The sequence below is a fragment of the Nematolebias whitei genome, chromosome 23 (assembly GCF_014905685.2).
Source record: "Nematolebias whitei isolate Nwh7 chromosome 23, NemWhi1, whole genome shotgun sequence".
Lineage (NCBI taxonomy): Eukaryota > Metazoa > Chordata > Actinopteri > Cyprinodontiformes > Rivulidae > Nematolebias > Nematolebias whitei.
Window position 1 is genome coordinate 10,526,478 of NC_056520.1, and position 16,007 is coordinate 10,542,484.

A 16,007-nucleotide genomic window follows, 5' to 3' on the forward strand; every position below is an offset into this window, starting at 1 on the left:
TATATATATATATATAAAACATATATACATATATATATATATATATAAAACATATATACATATATATATATATGTTATATAAATACATACATTTTTTTAACCAGTGGCTAATTTCTGTGCAAACATGTTTTGTTTTTAAAACTATAAAAGTAAACCTGTAGTGATATTTTCAAATGTGTCTTGCTTTACAGAAAGCACACTGATAATAAAAACATTTTCAATGTCAAACTTTATCTGCCGCTGTTATTACTGATAATAATTAGGTCTGCTCACTTCATGTTCTTTTAAGAACATAATGGTTCGGAGAGCCAGATGGATCGTTTCCTCTGGTTTGGGCATCTATTTTAAGCCAACACATTTCTGCAAATTCTATTCTTGGTTTAGCAAACACAAAAACTCAACCTTGTGCCTAAGTCAAGGTTTTTGGTCTTCTTTTGATAAAAAGTCAGAAAACCTGTGCTTATTTTGTTCATATGTCCTGTAATTATAATCTACACTCATTTTTCTAGTTTTTCAATTTCAAGTTTTTAAAGAACACCAACATAAGTAATGAAAACAACATTCAGTGTACCTTCAATGGCTGGGCTTCATCCTCATCAGAATCCTTAAATTCGATACAAACAGCAATGTTCCTCGCCTGAAAATGTGAATAAAATATAAATTTAACAGGAATTCCTTGAAGTTATGCATATCCCCTTGCATGCCAACAATGTGGCATCTGTTTGTGCTCAGGGTGTGTGATAAAGATGACTCTCAGCTACCACATCAAATTTCAGCTCAATATTTGTAAAACTGACTAAATCATAGCCTCTTTTATGTTTGCTAAGGCCAATTAGCTGTGGCAGCCATCTTGAATCAAGCTGCTTATATTAATTGTAGATGTAACTCTAATGATTACTTTCTGAGAGTTTTGTCAAGTGGTTCATGATATATTTTGCTAACATGTGGAGCTGACGTATTTAAGTATCTGTATTATTTTATTAATCAAAAGCTGCTGCTTGGCATGATGATAAATCTCTCCAGCTCAGCTGCTGCTGATAGTTTAAGAGGCTGAACAGAAACACAAAACAATGACGAGATGGGAATGGCTGCCAAACTGAGGCTCTGCTTTCCAAAAAGCAATTATTTTTGCAACCTTTACGATCAAAGGAGCCATTTATGACCCTTTGCTCACTAAATAAAATGTTTCCGGAGCCGGAAAACCTGCTGCAACTGTGATCAACTGGTGGCCCGTGGACCATTTCAAGTTTGTTGAAGGGGGCTTTTTTGGCCAGTACAGGTGACTTTATAAAACTAAACTAAACTAAAATCTAATGACTGTTAACCTTTATTAATACTTTTACATTTTAAGACAAATGAAAAAATTAATTAATGTAAAAAAAATACATAATTTTATCAACTGGATAAAAATTAAAACACTGTACTACGCAGGTCTGTGTGAGTTTTCTTTATAATTATGGGGAAATTAATAAAATATCCTACTTTGAAGTAATAAAGCATAAAACTGAAGCGAGTATAAAAAGTAGGCCAGTGCGTTGAATATGTAATTGAATTTTAAAATTAAAATATTTGCATTTATTTTGACTTCACCACATTTCTTCTTAGCAACTTGTCTTAAAGGTATAAAAGTGTGTTGGATACATAAATATCCTATTATTATCTACTTACTCAAATAAGCCGCTCTGAGGACATGAGAAATTTTTTAACTGGTCTTTACTAGCAAGGGTAGATGGTCACGAAAAGGTTTACGCAGATGCTTCAAAGTTGCACCCTGTCATGAGAATCTGCACCGGACAATGTGAGAGCAACGGTTTTATAATGCACGCTTATCAGACAGAGGCAGGTCAAGACGACCTCAGCTTCCCAGCTTACAGACTCTGAGGCGTCCTTGGAGTTATCAGGTGCGTCTGCAGGCTCCTCTCTGAGAGGAAAAACAGTTCTCCAACTCACACACATTAATGTAAGATTAGTTAGTGATGAAACATCCAGAAACCTTTACCAAAATTCCCCTGACCAGGTGGATTTGAGAGAAAGCGCACTGTGAGACTGGAAGTCGGCCTAAAGAAGGGGCTAACAAACTACTAGTGTGATGCGTTCAACGTGTTTTACTTCTTCACCCTTCGTTATGTCTAGCTGCCTAACAATCACTAATGGTGTGCCACAAGGCTCAGTTTTAGGACCCATTCTTTTTACAATTTATATCAGTAATGTAGGTCAAAACATCTTTGCATCTCTATGCTGTCGATACAATTGTTTATTGTCGAGCTAACACAGTTGCCAAGGTTGTCCAGCTTCTACAGTCTACATTTGACATAATTCAGTCAGACTTATTCCATCTCAATCAGGTGCAAAATTCTGACAAAACCAAAGGGATGTTGTTTTCAAACAGAAAGTCGGTGCCAGCAACTCTTCCTCCTATCTTAGTGTTCCAATTGAGTTTGTGGTTTCTTACAAATACTTGGAAATTTTGGTCGATCCACATCTCTCTTTGAAACAACATATGAAAAACGTGATTAAAAAAAAAAAAAAAAGAAATTAAAACTGGATTTCTTTTTTCAGAAATAAATCTTGCTCAACTCTGAATGCCAGAAAACACCTTGTACCTGCCATTTCCCTACCGGCCATTGATTATGGTGATATTATTTACATGAATGCCCCTGCCAGCTGCTTGCAGATGTTGGATGCTGTCTACCATGGCGCACTGATTCATAACTGGTTGTAACTACCGTACCCATCCCTGAACTCTGTACTCATTGGTCAGTTGCTCATCATTATCTACACATAGGCTCTCACACTGGTTCATTTTTGCCTATATGTCACTCCGTGGTCTGCTACCTTCTTATATCTCCTCCAACATGTCACGTCGTCAGTGCGGTTACAACACGCGCTCTCAGGACATCATTACCTGCTGCGTTCCCTCAGTGCAGACTGAACTTGGCAAAAAGGCATTTTCCTACTTTGAACCTGGAACACATTGCAACAGGAATTGAAGCTGACCAGCTTAATTTCTTTAGGGGATTTTAAACATTTGATATGGTCAATAAGCAAATATGTTCTTGTTTTTAGTATTTTACCTTGTTTTACATGGCAACACTACTTTTATTTTAATTAGCATTTTACTATAGTTTATTGTTGCCTGTACTTTATATGTTGTCTGTCTAAAACAGGTCTCTCTTGTAAATGAGTCCTCGTGACGCAATGAGACTAACTAACCTGTATAAATAAAGGTTGAATGAATTCTCCCCCAGTCATGTTTACAAAAGAAATGACAAGATAACTGCAAAATGACCCTTTTTTGTTGTTTGCATAACAACCCAATAGTCACGCCAGTTTTCGTCAAAGCTTGAAAGAGCCCTTGCAGATAGACCAAAGTGCCACATGTGGCCCCAGCGCCGCAGGTTGCAGATTCATGAGGATACACATAAAGAGTAAAATGCTAATTGTGTAGATAAGCTCAAACATCATTATGTACCTTAGCTGTACAAACCTTTGCAAATGATTTCTGCCCGTCATACTTGAGATGCTTGGGGTAAACATACAGATGGTTCTTATAGATGGTGAAGGGTTGGGCACACTTAGCAATACAAGGCACAAACTCCTCCACCTCCAGAAGAGCGCTCCCAGAACCGTTCTCTTCAAAGTTTCTTACAGGAATGTAAGAGGAAGTGACGCAGTCTGCGAACAACAAAGTTGAGGTTCAAAGATCGAAATCTAATAATTACGGATGGTTAGATGTGAGCTTGTAACTATTTGGATGATTTACTGGTTACATCCGGTGCCACGTTATCAATAGTTACATCTAAGTTCCCTAAGAGCACAGGGAGTTTGGCCATTTTCTCTGGTCTGTAGGGAAAACAGAGGAAGAGCAACCTATTATTAGCCCCGTCACGATATGTTGGAACAAGAGGGAGAAGAACGGTGGAAACACAACTCACTTTCTGAAGTCAGTGAGCAGTTTGAACATGTCCTCGTCTGACAGTTTGCTGCTGTCCTGTCGGTAAAGAGCTGAGAAGCGAGAATTTTTGTCAAGAGTCCCTGATGCATCTTTAAACAGAGGCCTAGACACAAAAAAAGAAAGACACTGAATTCACAAGGCATTTAAGTTTAGCACAAGTTTAGAATATTGTCTGCCTCAATCTCAGCATACATTTATTTTTCCTAAAGTTCTGCTCAGGTGAGTGCTGGGTCTTATTTATAATGTAGCGGTTTAACTAGCAGCCTCAGTCTTAAGTTTAAGATTTTGCATAACTCATTGGAGCTCAGATATGTTGCAGATATCTCAACTTCCACAAACATCTAGGCTGAAATTGGGCTAAATTTAGTTTGAAAGTCAAAGTTTGGTAGATGTCCTTAGGACTTTCCTGGCAATTTATGCTGAATGACTGAACATTTTTCTTCAAATGAAGGTTCAACTCTGTTCTTTATAATGGAAAAGTTCTGTGTTGTCACAAAGGACACATTACATAACATTATATCTTGTTACGTGGTTTAATTCATTGCCTTCAATGACCACTTTTATTCTTCTTCTTTCAGCTGTTCCCTCTTCAGGGGTCTCCACAGTGAGTCATCCTCCTCCATCTCACTCTGTCCTCTGCATCCTTTGTCCTCACTCCAACTACCTCCATGTCCTCTCTAACTGCATCCATATATCTCCTCTTTGTCTTTTTCCTGGCAGCTGCATTTCTAACATCCTTCTACCAATATACCCACTGTCCCTCCTCTGGACATGTCCAAACCATCTCAGTCTGGCCTCTCTAACTTTATCTCCCAGTTGTTCAACCTGTGCTGTACCTCTGATGATCTCATTCCTAATCCTATCCATCCTTATCACTCCTAAAGAGAACCTCAACATCGTCATTTCTGCCACTTCCAGTTCTTTCTCCTGTCTTTTTGGCCATGACTCTGTCTCCAGACCATATAGCATAGCTGGTCTCAGTACTGTCTTGTAAATCTATGACCTTTGCTGATACCTTTTTGTCACAAATCACTTCTGAAACTTTTCTTCATCATTCCATCCTGCATGGACTCTCTTTTTCTCCTCTTTATTACACTCCATATTTTTCTAGACAGTGGACCCCAAGTACTTGAAGTCCTGCACCTTTGTGACCTCTGCTCCTTGTAGCCTCACTGTTCCACCGGCCTCCCTCTCATTCACACTCATGTACTCTGTCATACTATGGCTGACTTTCATTCCTCTTCTTTCAAGCGCATGCCTCCACCTCTTCAAGTTCTCTTCCACCTGTTCCCTGTTGTCATTACAGATCACAATGTCATCTGCAAACATGATGGCTTTCATTTACCATTACAGTTTAATTTAAGTCTAAACTAAACAAATTCAATCTTGTTTTTTGAAACATTGAATTTACAAACACTATTTTGTTGATTAAATCTGGGCGAAAAAATTTGACTCAACCATTTTTAGTAGGGCTGAAATCTCAATTTAGCCCCAACACTCAATCATCCCACCAACATCTCAACAAAAATCAGAACTCTAGTTTTGACAAGACTCTCAAAGAAAATAATGTCAAAATAGAAGGATACTTCTTGTCCTTGTCCATTTTTAGGTTTTTCCATTGAAGAGGTTCAAGTTCTTGAGCTGGTTCTTTAAAAAATAAAGTTAGAAACCAGTTTGGTTTTCCACAGCCAGAGAGCCACCCAAGAACCTTGTCATGACATCACATTAAACGTCTATTCCAGTAAAGGACTGAGCTTCCCTTTATTGCATTTTGAATTTTGCAGATGATGACAAAGCAGAGAGACACTATCTCCACAGAAAATTGAAAAAAAATACAAAAAAACAGTTGAATTGAACAAAAACAGGCTTCATACCTCGCAGCCCAGGCAAACGGCATCCTGTACTGTCCCAGTCTGCCACATGCTGTCTTGGCATTCTTCAACACTTTCTGAACAATCTAAAGAAAAAAATGTTTGATTCTATTTACGATCTAATAATGCCAGATGAAAAGCACAGTTTTAATTACATCCACATTGCTGTTTACATGCGTACTTTGGTAGAGTCGGAGCTCTTCATATAGGGTTCAGTGCAGTGGGTGATCCCTCCTTGTAAGACCTTCTCGATCCTTGCCACCAGGAAGATCTCCGGATGTGGGCAGGTTACTGAGAACACCCCATGTTTGGGATAGTGAAGTGTCCGCTTCTGGCCTTCGAATAGACCTTCACTGATGATTTGGGAATCCGATGTGTCATCAAGACCACAGATCATTTGTCGGACTAAAGGATGGTTGAGATCCACATGAAAGTCAGCTGAGATCTTTCTACTGTTCTGGACATCAAACAGGGACAGGACCACATAAAAAGGCTCGACCTTTGATAAAGAAAGAAAAGGAGGAAACATTTGTCTGTTACAAAAGGTAGGCGGACAACATTAAAGTACAAGAGCAAAGCAAATATAAAACATCAGAAATACATGTATGTACATACATACATACATACACTGCCTGGCCAAAAAAAAAGTCACCACCAAAAAAGAAGGGCACACACTTTGATTATAGCATGCATTTGTTGTGTCATTGTTTCAATAAGCTTCTGCAATGTCACAAGATCTATTTCCATCCAGTGTTGCATTCATTTTTCACCAAGATCTTGATGATGGCAGATTCTGACCACTGCGAAAAGCCTTCTCCAACACATCCCAAAGATTCTCAATGGGGTTAAAAGGTCTGGACTCTGTGGTGGCCAATCCATTTGTGAAAATAATGTCTCATGCTCCCAGAACCACTCTTTCACAATTCAAGCCCGACGAATCCGGGCATTGTCATCTTGGAATATGCCTGTGCCATCAGGGAAGAAAAAAACCTAGACCTGACCAACTGCAGCAACCCAGATCGTAGCACTGCATCCACAGGCTTGTACAGTAGGCACTAGGCATGATGGGTGCATCACTTCACCTGCCTCTCTTCTTACCCTGATGAACCCATCACTCTGGAACAGGGTAAATCTGGACTCATCAGACCACATGACCTTCTTCCATTGCTCCAGAGTCCAATCTTTATGCTCCCTAGCAAATTGAAGCCTTTTTTTCCAGTTAGCCTTATTGATTAGTGGTTTTCTTAAGGCTACACAGCTGTTCAGTCCCAATTCCTTGAGTTCCCTTCACATTGTGCGTGTGGAAATGCTCTTACTTTCACTATTAAACACAGCCCTGAGTGCTACTGTTTTTTCTTCGATTTGATTTCACCAAACGTTTAAGTGATCGCCGATCACGATCATTCAGGATTTTTTTTCCGGCCACATTTCTTCCTCAAAGGCGATGGGTCCCCACTATCCTTCCAGTTTTTAATAATGCGTTGGACAGTTCTTAACCCAATTTTAGTTGTTTCTGCAATCTCCTTAGATGTTTTCTCTGCTTGATACCAATGATTTGACCCTTCTCCAACAGACTGACATCTTTTCCACGACCATGTGATGGGTCTTTGACATGGTTGTTTAAGAAATGAGAAGAAACTCATTGCACCAGTTGGGGTTAAATAACTTGTTGCCAGCTGAAATATAATCACCCATGCAGTAATTATCTAATAGGAGGCTCGTACCTATTTGCTTTGTTAAATCCAGGTGGCAACTTTTTTAGGGGCCAGGCAGTGTACATACGATATACATACCCAATATACATTCTCCCTAATGCACTCCTCACTATCAGGACCAAATGCACCACCAATGCTGCATTTTCCCATTTATCCCTTCCACTATGCATTAGGCAAAACCATTGATTTGTGTGAGGGCGTGCATGAATGTGTGCACAGTCTGAACAGCTTGAGAGCTGATAGCTGGGGCTTCCCAGCTGAGTATCAGGTGTCAAAGGAGTTTTCTTTAAAAATAACAACAGGAAACCAGCTTCAGGCCTGGTGTGAAGCCTTGGCTAGGAGTCTTGTTAATGACCATTTTTTGCAAGCCAAGTGGGTCATCCAAACCATCTGTGATCCTCTTAAGTGATTTAAACCTCATGCTCATTTGCGAAATGACGTTTCCTATGATTATGTCAGGGGGACGGTCCTAAACTCTCATCACTGTTCCATAATCTGTTTTTTTCCACTGAAACATACATTCGTTGTTGGTCCCTCTTCATTTTCTGAGATGCAACCCTGAAGGTTGAACGATAGGTTGTGGCAGCTGACAAGGACTCTCTTTCCGAACTTCTCCTCAAACGGACGCACGTCTGGTTCGATGCCAGAAAAGTCCAGTTTCTGTGAAAACAGGAGTTCCTGTCAAAAGGCTGAGATAGACCATCACCTCAGCAAAAGACAAAAACTGAAACCATAATGCACAGAGTACTTCAATTGTTTTGTTAACAACTCTTCTCTTCACCTGTGTGTCAGGATCCAGAGTGAACAGCTTGAGCCGAGCTTCGCTCCTCATTTTAGATTCAATGTCTCTGGCTGTCTGTTAGAAACCAAGAAAAACAGCAAAGTTACAAACTGAAGAGAACTGTGCAGTCAAAACCAGGTACTTGTGCAGGAGGAAGGTAAATCGTAACAAAAGGAGAATGTATGTAAAGCCTTCTAAAGTGCAAACATGTCATTTATTGGCATTTTGTGAGGAAGTTTTTATCTGTTATGTCTTCAGTTTTATATTTGTTTTATTCTGAAAACACAATAACAACTAATTGTTGAGTTGCTTTTGAGAAGGTACTTGAGAGGTTGGCATACGCTAAAATTTTGAAGCATCTTGATGCCAACAATATTTTGTATGTATTTTGTATGGCTTTAGAAAAAAAAATCTATCTATATGTCTCTTGCATCTTGGAGAAAAGATTTCAACTGCTTTTGAGAAAAATGAATGTGCTCTAGGAATTTTCTTAGACTTGCGTATCAAAAACTTTTGATACTGTGATTTACGGAATCTTATCAAAAACGTTTTGTGGTTTTAAAAATAAGGTTCTGAAATGGATTGAAAATTACTTGCACAACAGGGAGCAAATTGCAATTTTTAATGGTATATTACAACTTTGTTTTACTGTTGAGCAAATCCCAGATTACAATAGAATGAGCTTTTACCGTTTGTTTTTAGATTGCCATGGTACACTGATGCATTTTAATTCAACACAAGTGTTGCATTTGGAAAATGAACACACTAAACCAGATGTGAAACGCTGCTTAAAATGTGGCTGCAGGAAATCCAGATGTTTAGATTTTTGGCTCAAAGCTCCACTATAAGGACTAATACTGTAGTTTTGTTGTGTTTAGAGGCTAAAATAATGATGAATTTTATATGGATAGATTAGTAATGAGATCATCAGAGGTACAGAACAGGTTGAACTGGGAGAAAAAAGTTAGAGGACAGATTGAGATGGTTTGGACATGTCCAGAGGAGAGACAGTGGGTATATTGGTAGGTGTATGGATGCAGTTAGAAAGGACATGGAGGTAGTTGGAGTGAGGACAGAGGATGCAGAGGACAGAGACAGATGACTCACTGTGGTACCCCTGAAGAGGGAAAAGCCGAAAGAAGAAGAAGGATAAACAGGCTACCTGGAAGGTGTCTTGAAAACTTCCAGAAGAAAGGTCTGTTTTTCCCTGCTCCTCATCTGTTAGAGAGAACATAAAATCCAGTTTGTTTTTGTTCAAGATTCAAGCTACAAAACTGCAGGCCTAACCGACTCGAGAGGAAATTGAGAACCCTCTGCAAACATTTCGAGACATTTGGGAAACTCATGTTGTTCACTAGCTAGTCTTCAAAAGTCACAGCAAAGTGAGATACTACCCTTAGCTGAAGACAATATAGCGGAAAAAGTTTGAGGAAAAACACAAAACATTGAGCATTTTAAAATGTATTTGTCACAAATTATTAACAGTGTCTCAATGATGTCTCGATTTGATCGCAATTATTTCTTTTTTGTCTCCAGTTAGTCACAATTTGATTTCAAAGATCAGCCCTTCCAAAGTTGTTACATTTCTGACTTACAGAAACTAAATTGAGAAGATGACTTTGATGGTTTTGAGAGAGAATTTGTTTACCAAACTTTTTGCACATGTTCAAAACTCTTATCAAACTCTCAAGAATACTTTGAGACAATGGTCTTAACATTGAGAGGAGCCAGTTGAGGTGGCCCAGGAAGCATTTGGTAAGGATGCTTCCTGGGCGCCGCCCTCGGGAGGTGATTCAGGCATGCCCAACTGGGAGGAGACCCCAGGGAAGACCCAAGGCATGCTGGGTGGACTATGTCTTTCGGTTGGCCTGAGAATGCCTTGGGGTCCTCTCAGAAGAGCTGGATGAGGTGGCTGTGGAAAGAGATGTCTGGGTCTCCCTGCTCAAGCTGCTACCCCCATGATCCGACTTTGGAACAAGCAGAAGCTAATGGATGAATGGATGTTCTTAATATGCCTTTGAGCAGGGGTGTCCAATCCTGGTCCTGGTACTTGTTTCCCTGCCTCAAAACACCTGATTCAATGGTCGAATGACCTCTTCATGTTCTGCAGAAGCCTGTTAATCACCCATTGATTCAAATCAGGTGTGTTGGAGCAGAGAAACATCTAAAACATGAAGGATACTGGACCTCGAGGTCCAGGATTGAATGTCCCTGTCTTAGAGAAATATAGGCTCACATGTCCTTAAAGAAGTATCAGCAAAGAAACGCTCACCATCAATCAGGTCTCCATTCCTCTTCTCCTGCATGGCCTGTTCAAAGCTGCTGTGGAGAATCTTGTTGAGGGTGCTGATCCACTCCTCCATTTCTGCTTCGCTGTCTGCAGCCAGCAGGAATGTGCTCTTATCCTGCATCTTCAGCTCAAAGGCGAATCGACGCACTTTGCTATTCTGGAATAACACAAATGCCTTTACAAAAAAACATATACTGTAGCTTTAACCTGAATTTTGCCATCACCACTGTGCACAAGGAACCATACCTGAATAACCCCCATGCATGAGTCAAGAAAAATGGTTCCTTTGGGCTCCTTGGAGGTGTTTTCGTCTTTGTAGAAGTTGAGGTTGTACGATCCATCGCCCAGTTGAGCAAGATGGAAGTACCTCCTTTTGAAGGACTAAGACATGAAAATAGAGAACATTAACAACATTAATGTTTCCATCCATTCTATTCTAAAAATAAAATGGAAACAAGGCAAGAGCAAGCTGAAGGTAAAATACAACATTAAAGGCGATGACTTAGCTTAATTTTCACACATTTAGAGGCAAAAACAAACATTTTCGGCTTGCTTTTAGGTAGTTTTATTCTTCTTCTTCCATCTATTTTCAGTCACTGTGGAATTTTTCTTTTTCAGCGTTTTTCTGTTTTTTGTTTTGCGCGTTTTGGAGTTTGTACAATTCATGTGTTTGCAGCGCTTTTACCCTTTTGCTACGCGTTTGCTACTGTTGGCCACCGGGAAAAGGTATTTTCAGTAACAAAAAACAAAAAAAAAAAAACAAAAAAATCATTCAGTTGGTAGAGCTGTTGCCTCTCAGCAAGAAGGTTGCTGGATCAAATCCCGGCCCGGGGCCTTTCTGTGTGGAGATTGCATGATCTCTTAGTGCATGCGTGGGATCTCTCCAGAAACTCCGGTTTCCTCCCACAGACCAAAAACATGTATGTTAGGGTGATTGGTAACTCTAAATTGTCTCTAGGTGTGAGTGAGAGAGTGAATGGTTGTTTGTCTCATTTGTTTCTATGCGTCTCTGTGATGGACTGAAGACCTGTCCAGGGTGTACCCAGCCTCTCGCACAGTGATAGCTGGACATAAGCACCTGTGACCCCCACAAACCAAAAAGGAAGAAGGGGGTAAAAGATAATGGATGGATGAATTATTCCCGCTATAACACTCACCCTCATAGTGACACTAATCGCACTATTCATGTTGCCTTTGTATAGCCAGCCGTGTTTAGACACTCCTCCTTTCTGGGATCCAAGAGAGGCCGCATCCTGGAGGCGGTGAAGGAAACACAGTGTCACTTCAATAAATATAAAAATGAAATACAAAAGTGAGTTTTGCATGCCTTTATTTATGTTCAGTGTTTTTCTTTTTTCTGAGCCAGGTTTAGATACAGTATATGCACATTTTGCTTTGACCAAAGGAATTCAATGTCTTGTCTTAAACTTTGAGAGCAGCTGTGGCTTAGTGGGTACAGCAGTCATCCTTCAGTGCAAGCCGAAGGTTTGATTCCACCAGTATGTAGTCACATGTCAAAGTGTTGCTGGGCAACACACTGAACCCCTCATGGCCTCAGATTTGTGCACTATAGGCAAAAAATTTGATCTAAAGCACTGCTTACCCTCTATACAATGATTTATTCAGATTAGCTTTGTGGAGATGTAGCAGAGCGCTGTGTGAATGTGTGTGGACAAGGTAGGTCGTTTTCACACCTGATAGTTCGGTAAACTCGGTTTGATTGGGGACCAAAATTCGGAACATTTGTTTACATTTTCAGCTGATTCACATTCACACTGTACTGAGTCAATCGAGCTAACCTGTCCCCCCCCTCGCCTGTTGTGGCGCTGCACCAAGAACTACTGAAGGAAACAACATTAAAACCTATGAAGAAGACACAGAGCGCAACTTATTTCTGGAAATAAAAACTAAAATGGAGTGGCGTCAAATTTTAGCCATTTTAGGATTTCTGTTTTGTCTGTGGCACATGTGCCAAACAAACATTTTTCAACAATGGACTCAGAATGAGCGGAAGATGAGGCAGAAGACCGTGGAGAATGTTGTTTTTCACACAAGGCGGCTCAGACGGCTCTGTATGAGGTATGAGAAATGCAAGTGTGTTTTGAAAGCCCTGCGCTGTAGTCCTCTTGCTTTTGGAGCGGTCTCCGGTCTGCTTGCATTCATAATGCATTCAAACCGCGCTAGAGTTCACTTCAACTGAACCAAGACCTAGGTTTTTAGGCGAACCAGAGTTCGCTTTTCTGGTCCGCATCAGAGTTCGATTGCGCATTCGCACCTCCCTAAACAAACTGGACTTTCTAGGCAAACGGATTATAGTTCGATTTAAGTGGACTAAACAGGACTGGTGTGAATGCACCCTAAATGAGAGCAGAGATTGTATTGTAAACTGTTATGAGTAACCTGGTTGGCTACAAAGGCACTATATTGGGATTAAACTGTCTAAATGAAGCCAAAAAAGGTCCATGCTCAACAATCCAGGTATACAATCCAACAATTTTCAGTCAGGTCATCTGGACAGTTTCTTTTTTTGCTGCAACGTTTCACCTTCCATCCGAAAGGCTTCATCAGTCAAAGAAACACACAAAACAAAACTGATTCCAGCTTTCCGGATCGAGGGTGAAACGTGTCAGCAAAAAAAGAAACTGTCCAGATGACATGACTGAAAAGTGTTGGATTGTATACCTGGATTATTGAGCATGGACCTTTTTTGGTTTTGAACCAGTTTGACATGACTGTCGACGAGGAAGAGTGCCGGCACAAGAGGAGGGGGCGTGCCAAAGACACCATCTTAGCACCAACATAACTGGTTTGTTCCACTTTGGAGTAAGCTGTTTGGGAGAAGAATCAGTTTTGTTTTGTGTGTTCCCTTGACTGATGAAGACTTCTGGATGGAAGGTGAAACATTTCAGCAAAAAAAGAAACTGTCCAGATGACCTGACTGAAAATTGTTGGATGTCTAAATAAAGGCTGAATGAATATAAATACAGTCCATTTACAATTTAACCCTCCTGCTGTCCTTTGGTCATTTTGACCTAAAGACAACAGGAGGATTAGATAGTCCCTTCTACTGTGAAGTGATGTTCTGCCTAAAAGTTATCAGTAGTTAGTACCTTATCAGCCGTGACATAAGTCATAGAGAACAGAGTATGGAGAAAGGCAGAAGTCTTTGTACAGGGTAGGCTAATGAGTCAGAGTCAGAGAAGTTTTATTGTCATTTCAGCTATGTACAAGTACATATTGAAACAAAACGGTGTTCCTTCAGGATCACGGTGCAACACAGAACATAAAGTGCAAAACAACACACCACAGTGCCGATACGCAACAGTACAATACGAACAGACTTATAATAACCTATACTAAATATTACAATCTAAACAAGTAATTAGGAGTCAAGACTAGAGACATGTGTTATTTGTACATGTGTGGGTGGTGCATGAGGCTGAATATCCTTTTCCTTGTGTGAAACAAACCATGGAACGCTTTATGAACATGAACGATGAACGCCAACATGGAGTGGTTGATGAATCTGAGTGTCAGTCTCCTCAGATTCAGGAGAGATTTATGGAAGCAAAAACGTTTACCTCGTCTTTTTCCACGTCTTCGTCAACCTCGAACACGTGAGCAGCCAGTTTCTCAGGCCTCAACACCTTGCTGAAAGAAGAAAAGAACAGGAGAAAGATCGTGTTAACAATCTTCACATAATAATAAAACAAGGGGTGGAAAAGGTGAAACACCCACACCTGCCAAACATTGGCGAGTTTGAATCCCATTTGTAGAATCAAGACTTTTTATTGTCTGCTGTGTTAGCAAAATATCTCATGAACCACTAGGCAGATTATAATGACACACTCAAAAAAGTATCCTTCCATATTCTTTGACAAATTATTGTTTTTTGGAGTCAACCCTATTCAAAATGGCTATTACAGCTAAGCAACCTTAGCAACGAAAATGGCTCTAATTCAGGTCATTTAACAGATACAGAGCAATGATTTGTTGTGGTAGTAGTGTTGGAAATCATTGAAGTCAACTGTGTCTGTTAGCAAAATATGAAGCACTGAATGGTTTCCCTGTTCCAACACACCTGGTTTGATTTGAATCAATGGGTGGTTAACGGACTTCTGGAGGACATGAAGTAATTCAACCATTGAATCAAGTGTGATGGACCAGGCAAAGAATTAAAATATGGAAAATAGCGGCCCGCAGGGACTAGTATTGGACACCCCTGCATTTATAGTGCATTTACAACTGAATGCATTTTGGAGTCAAACCAATGGTTGCATTCGAGAGCTTTTTCCTATATACAGGTCACTTCTCCAATGTTTTCACATAAAGAGGAGTAGATTGGAGTATGTGACCTTAGTAAAGGTACACAGTACAGTGTGTACTTGACCTTATTAAAGGTAACCCTAACCCTAACCTACACCATCAAGACCGACGGCATTCTGAAGGAAGAAAGGAGTTTTTAACAACTTTTCTTTAGTTTACTTTTATGTCATTTCCATGTTTTCAATTGAGGGGTCGTCAGATATGTAGTTAAAAAAATATATAGCACAGGAAGTCCTTTGCAGAGTATAAATTATTTTTTTAATTGGCCAGATTGACAGATTTATCCCTTGAAATGACTATTTCATTCAATAGGATTATATTTACAGGATTTCAGCTCATGTAGTCATTTAATGTACAATTACCTCTCGGCATGTTTCTAAATATAAAGTTCAGCTACTTTCATTTAGGTAGTTTCTCTCTGCTGTTCACACCCGGGCTCACTGCGAACTAGACAGCAGGCCCCGCCCTGCTCTGCTCTGATTGGGTCAAACTGTGTCTCTGGTTCTCTTTATTGGATGAATTTAATTCCTGTATCATCATTACTGTATATTGGATGGTCCAATCTAAGATCCAAGACCACAACAAAACACACACCCCACCCCATATTTACAGAAGTCAAATACTTTTTTAACTACAGCCAGACTACAAAATAAAACCAATAATAAATTAACTTTGTTTACAACATCCATCCATCCATACATTTAACCATCCATTCATCCATCCATCCATCCATCCATCCATCCATTCAACTGTCCAACCATAACCATTTAACTATCATCCAACCATGCATTCATCTGTCCATCCATCCAACCATCCATTTAACTACCCATCCATTCATCTATCACCCATCCATCCATTTAACCATCCATCCATCTATTCAACCATCCAACCATGCATCCATCCAACCAACCATCCATTTAACTATCCATCCATTCATCCATTCAACCATCCAACCATTTAACCATCCATCCATTTAACCATCCATCCATCCAACCATCCATTTTACTATCCATCTAACCATGCATCCATCCATCCATCCATTTAACTATCCATCCATTCATCCATCCAT

At 39.9% G+C, this 16,007-nt stretch overlaps 1 protein-coding gene across 1 annotated transcript in view; it reads right to left on the reverse strand.

The window, feature by feature from the left end:
* LOC119428696 (dedicator of cytokinesis protein 9) overlaps positions 1–16,007 on the reverse strand; it is a 125,916-nt gene that overhangs the window by 36,115 nt on the left and 73,794 nt on the right. Inside the window, exons 5-17 of the mRNA XM_037696368.1 lie at positions 14,194–14,263; positions 11,770–11,865; positions 10,859–10,993; positions 10,595–10,769; positions 9,485–9,540; positions 8,323–8,397; positions 8,061–8,201; positions 6,008–6,325; positions 5,830–5,912; positions 3,936–4,058; positions 3,764–3,843; positions 3,488–3,675; positions 572–637 (exon numbers count right to left, since the gene is read on the reverse strand). Coding sequence (XP_037552296.1) covers positions 572–637; positions 3,488–3,675; positions 3,764–3,843; positions 3,936–4,058; positions 5,830–5,912; positions 6,008–6,325; positions 8,061–8,201; positions 8,323–8,397; positions 9,485–9,540; positions 10,595–10,769; positions 10,859–10,993; positions 11,770–11,865; positions 14,194–14,263 — 1,606 coding nt within the window. The remainder of the gene's footprint in view (positions 1–571; positions 638–3,487; positions 3,676–3,763; positions 3,844–3,935; positions 4,059–5,829; positions 5,913–6,007; positions 6,326–8,060; positions 8,202–8,322; positions 8,398–9,484; positions 9,541–10,594; positions 10,770–10,858; positions 10,994–11,769; positions 11,866–14,193; positions 14,264–16,007) is intronic.